The sequence below is a fragment of the Mobula hypostoma genome, chromosome 8 (assembly GCF_963921235.1).
Source record: "Mobula hypostoma chromosome 8, sMobHyp1.1, whole genome shotgun sequence".
Lineage (NCBI taxonomy): Eukaryota > Metazoa > Chordata > Chondrichthyes > Myliobatiformes > Myliobatidae > Mobula > Mobula hypostoma.
In genome coordinates this window covers 102,683,969-102,689,968 of record NC_086104.1, presented here as the reverse complement: position 1 = coordinate 102,689,968, position 6,000 = coordinate 102,683,969, and the positions used below count along the sequence as shown (strand labels likewise).

At 43.0% G+C, this 6,000-nt stretch overlaps 1 protein-coding gene across 1 annotated transcript in view; it reads left to right on the top strand.

The window, feature by feature from the left end:
* Positions 1 to 3,067: 3,067 nt before the first annotated feature.
* Positions 3,068 to 6,000, top strand: part of LOC134351169 (PHD finger protein 10-like) — a 32,962-nt gene continuing 30,029 nt past the window's right edge. The window contains exons 1-2 of the mRNA XM_063057283.1: positions 3,068 to 3,098; positions 3,733 to 3,953. Coding sequence (XP_062913353.1) covers positions 3,068 to 3,098; positions 3,733 to 3,953 — 252 coding nt within the window. The remainder of the gene's footprint in view (positions 3,099 to 3,732; positions 3,954 to 6,000) is intronic.

Here is a 6,000-nt window from a genome sequence, read left to right as displayed (position 1 = left end):
TCCACTCGATCTGTGACTATCATCTTGTGCACCTCTGTCCACTCGATCTGTGACTCTCATCTTGTACACCGCTGTCCACTCGATCTGTGACTCTCATCTTGTATACCTCTGTCCACTCGATCTGTGACTCTCATCTTGTACACTTCTGTCCACTCGATCTGTTACTCTTATCATCTTTTACCCCATGTCCATTCGATCTGTGACTCTCATCTTGTACACCTTTGTCCACTCGATCTGTATCTCTCATCATCTTGTGCACCTCCGTCCACTCGATCTGTGACTCTCATCTTGTATACCTCTGTCCACTCGATCTGTGACTCTTATCTTGTACACCTCTGTCCACTCGATCTGTGACTCTCATCATCTTGTACACCTCTGTCCACTCAATCTGTGAATATTAGCACCTTGAACTCCTCTGTCCACTCGATCTGTGACTCTCTTCATCTTGTACACCTCTGTACACTCGATCTGTGAATATTATCATCTTGTACACCTCTGTCCACTCAATCTGTGACTCTCATCTTGTACACCTTTGTCCACTCGATCTGTGACTCTCATCATCTTGTGCACCTCCGTCCACTCGATCTGTGACTCTCATCATCTTCTACACCTCTGTCCACTCGATCTGTGACTCTCATCTTGTGCACCTCTGTCCACTCGATCTGTGACTCTCATCTTGTACACCTCTGTCCACTCGATCTGTGACTCTCATCTTGTATACCTCTGTCCACTCGATCTGTGACTCTCATCTTGTACACCTCTGTCCACTCGATCTGTGACTCTCATCATCTTGTACACGTGTCCACTCGATCTGTGACTCTCATCATCTTTTACCCGTCTATCCACTTGATCTGTGAATATTATCATCTTGTACACCTCTGTCCACTCGATCTGTGACTCTCATCTTGTACACCCCTCTTCCACTCGATCTGTGACTCTCATCTTGTACACCTCTGTCCACTCGATCTGTGACTCTCATCTTGTACACCCCTGTCCACTCGATCTGTGACTTTCATCTTGTACACCTCTGTCCACTCGATCTGTGACTCTCATCATCTTGTACACCTCTGTCCACTCAATCTGTGAATATTAGCACCTTGTACACCTCTGTCCACTCGATCTGTGACTCTCTTCATCTTGTACACCTCTGTCCCCTCGATCTGTGACTCTCATCTTGTACACCTCTGTACACTCGATCTGTGAATATTATCATCTTGTACACCTCTGTCCACTAGATCTGTGACTCTCATCTTGTACACCTCTGTCCACTCGATCTGTGACTCTCATCTTTTACACCTTTGTCCACTCGATCTGTGACTCTCATCATCTTGTGCACCTCCGTCCACTCGATCTGTGACTCTCATTATCTTCTACACCTCTGTCCACTCGATCTGTGACTCTCATCTTGTGCACCTCTGTCCACTCGATCTGTGACTCTCATCTTGTACACCTCTGTCCACTCGATCTGTGACTCTCATCTTGTATACCTCTGTCCACTCGATCTGTGACTCTCATCTTGTACACCTCTGTCCACTCGATCTGTGACTCTCATCTTGTACACCTCTTTCCACTCGATTTGTGACTCCCATCTTGTACACCTCTGTCCACTTGATCTGTGACTCTCATCTTGTACACCTCTGTCCACTCGACCTGTGACTCTCATCTTGTACACCTCTGTCCAGTCGATCAGTGACTCTCATCATCTTGTGCACCTCTGTCCACTCGATATGTGACTCTCATCATCTTGTACACTTCTGTCCACTCGATCTGTGACTCTCATCATCTTGTATACCTCTGTCCACTCGATCTGTGACTCTCATCTTGTCCTCCTCTGTCCACTCGATCTGTGACTTTCATTAGGTTGTGTGGTTGATCATAATTGACCCTGTCCAACAAGCTGTTAGGTAAGCCTTTGCCGGACTGTAAAGCTGTGCCTAGTTTTCCCACTGATCTGACTTATAGGAGCTTTGGGAAGCTGTTGAAATTGGGGGGACATATTAAAACTGAAGAAAAAGCACATGTTAAATAATTGAAAGGTTTTAACTGTTGTGGTGGTGATCTGGTTAAGTTACTCAGCTGGCAGCCAGAGTCCTGGACCATTAATCTGAGACACCAGTTCAAGTCCCACTTATTAGCTGGGGAAATTAAACTCAAGTAATTAAAGTTTCACAATTAGGTTTGAAAGCTGGTTATGATTATTGTGAATCAGAATCATGTACAATATAATCATCACATGTCACGAAGCATCTAGATTATCATAAAGTCCCATCTGCTTCATCGCTGTCCTTGTGGACAAATAATGCCATAATTGCCTGTAGTCTCTGGATCATGTGGACAAATTTATGAAAGAAAGCACCTTATTATTGTTATCCAACTCACTGTCAATAATTTGCAGTTAAGTGATTGGGATTGCAGACTCTGAGAAGGGAGCATATGAAGTATCCTGAGCATACTTAACTAAATTTCCTCATACAGTGGATTCCAGTTGATTGGGACACATCTGGCCCAGTATATTTGGTCCATTTAAGCAGCTGCAGTAATGAGCCAAAGTTTCATGGAAATAGTTAAAAAGGTATAAAAAAGACAACCTACCATTGAACTGAATAATAAATTATTTTTTAAATGAAATACAGAACAAATTAGAATATTCCCAATCCGACTACACTATAAAACTGTGTATTGGTTGTCAATAGTTACTGATAGAGGAAGTCATAGTGTTTGCTGTTATGTTCTTTTGATTGACTGTAAATGAACAAGATCAGTGCAGATAATGGACTGTCTTCATAAAATGCTTTTGATGATTGCATCCTCCAAATATTCATTTTCATTGTAACTTTCAAATTCTTCATAGTATTTAACTTGTTTTAGTAAAATCGTTTCATTTCACTCCCGGCCGTTTCTGGCATCTCCAAGCTTGAATGCTTGTAGTGAGCAAAACAGTTATGAATTGTCTTTCTGCCTTATTTCTCGCCAACTATCAGTAACAAAAATCACTGCTTTTTGAACACAAACACTCTCAACTGATGTTATTTAAAAACCGTTTGCTCTGAGCTTGGTGTAGTACTTAATGGCCATGCAAGTGCACACGACTGATGCTAGTTAGAAACTTTCAGCAGAAGTCTCCTGTCCCAGTTGAGCAGCATAGTGTCATAAATAAACGAAGGGAGTCCTGGCTATCTTCTCCATTATTTTTTGTTATTTTAAGAGTTGTCCCAAATAAGTGGCTAACTGATTAGCTCATGGCCCTCTTAACCTGAATCCTCTCTATCTCCATGCTCCCGTTGAAGTGCAGTGATGGGTTTGTCTACAAGAATCCATTGACGAGCATGGGAGTGCTGTATTATGGAGTTACAGATACATAGCAGTGCCGAAATGGGTCATTTCACCAACCACACCCATGTTAGAACAGAGATGAGGAGGAATTTCTTTAGCCAGCAGGTGAAGAATCTGTGGAATTTATTGCCACAGATGGCTGTTGAAGCCAAGTCATTGGTTAAGCTTGATTAGTAAGGGTGTCAAGAGTTACAGGGAGAAAGCAGGGGAATGGAGTTGAGAGGGATAACAAATCAGCCATAATCAAATGGCAGAGCATATCAGATGAACTGAATGGTGAAATTATGCTTTCACGCTGATCATTGTACTTGTATATACTAGTCCTGCCCACGTGCATTTCGTCTGTAGGCTTCTATGGAAGTGTCTCAAAGCAGTTGGTAATTGGGTAAATACTTGCAGTTTGTCAGGGAACTGATGGCAAATTCCCACTTCTGGTTTTATATTTGAACCAAACTTGTGACTCTGCACAGCAATTGCAGCTACAGAACACACAAAAGGTTGAGCCCAGTAAAGTGCCAGAGTACATCAAGAAAGCTGCAAAGAAGGCCGCAGAGTTCAACAGCAACTTCAACAGGGAGCGGATGGAGGAAAGGCGGGCTTACTTTGACCTGCAGACACAGGTAAGGACAATTCCACAATGCTCCTGGTCTGAGGTGATTAGAAACACTGAGGGTGTGATTGCAACACTGACTAAACAGACTTGACATAATACACACTTATTGATCACAACTTTAACTTTGACGTTCTGCATCCTGGTTGAACAATTCTAAATTGCTTGCCTGAGACAAGTACATTGCCTCAGTCATACTCTGTTCCTCGGAACACTGGCCCAGTGGCGCAGCAGTTACAGCTCACAGATCAGCAATCCAGGTTCGATCCTGACTTTCGGTACTGCCTGTGTAGAGTTTGCATGTTCTCCCTGTGACTGTGTGGGCTTTCTCAAGATGATTTCCCAGCTGATTTCCTCACATGTGCCAGAACTGTGCAGGTTGGTGGGGTGTTAATTGCCCCTTGGTGTAGCTGGAAAATTTATGTTCATGTGGGAGGAAATAGATTGTAGGGTAATAGTGAGGAATGGATTGCAATGAGATCTGGGGTAGATCTGATGGGCTGAATGGCCTTCTGTGTCAAAAGGAAATATAAAAATACAAGAGGAGAAAATAAAATTTCTGCAACGGTGCAAGTTTGTTGCAGCCTTTGTTTTAGATCAGATAGGATAAAGCCCGCAGAAGATGAGGTTTGGTGGGATTGTCATCGAGTCATACAGAAAGCAAAAAGGCCCTTCAGAACAGTTGATCCATGCAAACCAAGCTAGTCCCTTTTTCCACATTTGGAACATTGTGGTTGGAGTTTTCTTGGGGTCTTGATCCTTTTTAAAGCTTCTGAATTAGGATCTACTCTGGTTGAAATAGAAATATTATTAATGTAGACACATAGTGGGAAATGATTTGCCTTGTTGATCATAGGACATAGCACAATCCAGGCTCTGCAGCCCACGATCCACTTCACCAGGGGTCTTTTAACATACTCGGTTCAATCTACACCCTTCCCTCCCACATAGCCTTCCATTTTTCTCTCATTCACGTGCCTATCTCAGAATCTTGTAAAATGTACCTGCACCTACCACAACCCCTGGCTGGGTGTTCCTCTCTCTGTGTGAACAACTTGCCTCTGACATCCCCCCCCCGCCCACTGTACTTTCCTCCAATCACCTTAAAATTACACCCCCTGGGAGTAGCCATATCCGCCCTTTGAAAAAATCTCTGACTGTTCATTCTTTCTGTCTCATCATCTTATACACCTCTATCAAGTTACCTCTCATCATTCTTCATTTCAAAGAGAAAAGCCCTAACTTTCTCAACCTATCCTCATAAGACATGCTCTCTCTTGGTAAATCTCCTGTGCACCCTCTCCAAAGCTTCCATATCCTTTCTATAATAAAGTGATTAGAACTGAACACAATACTCATCAGGAATTGAATTATTTAACCAGCAGCCCTTAATAGATCAGAACCACACACTGTTTTTTTATAGATAACTTTGGGGACATTCCGTTAGATCTGTGACTAAATGTTCAGTAACTAACACCACTCTCCTCCATACTACTGCAGGAAACTTACCCATATCAGATGTTTGTCAAACTAGGGAACACAGGTTTGGGATAAGAGGGAAAAGTTTTAGAGGGGATCTGAGGGGGACCTTCTTCACTCAGAGAGTGGCAAAGAACATAGAACTTACAGTGCAGTATAGGCAGTACAATATTGTACAACTTTTTAACCTGTTCAAAGCTCTGACCCTTCCCTCCTGCATAGTCCTCCATTTTGCTATCATCCATATGCCTCTCTAAGAGTTTCTTAACGGCCCTACTGTAACTGCCTCTCCCACCACCCCTGGCAGGGTGTTCCACATGCTGACCACTGTCTGTGTAAAAAAAAACAAATAATAACCCCCCCCCACACACACACACACACACACACACACACACACACACACACTTTACTCCAATCAACTTAAAATTATGCCCCCTTGTATTAGCCAAGGACTTCGATGGCTGAAGTGTGATCATTAAGTAAATCCAATCATAAACAAGAGAACATTTGCAGATGCTGGAAATCCAAGCAGCACACACAAGATGCTGGAGGAACTCAGCAGGCATCTGTGGAAAAGA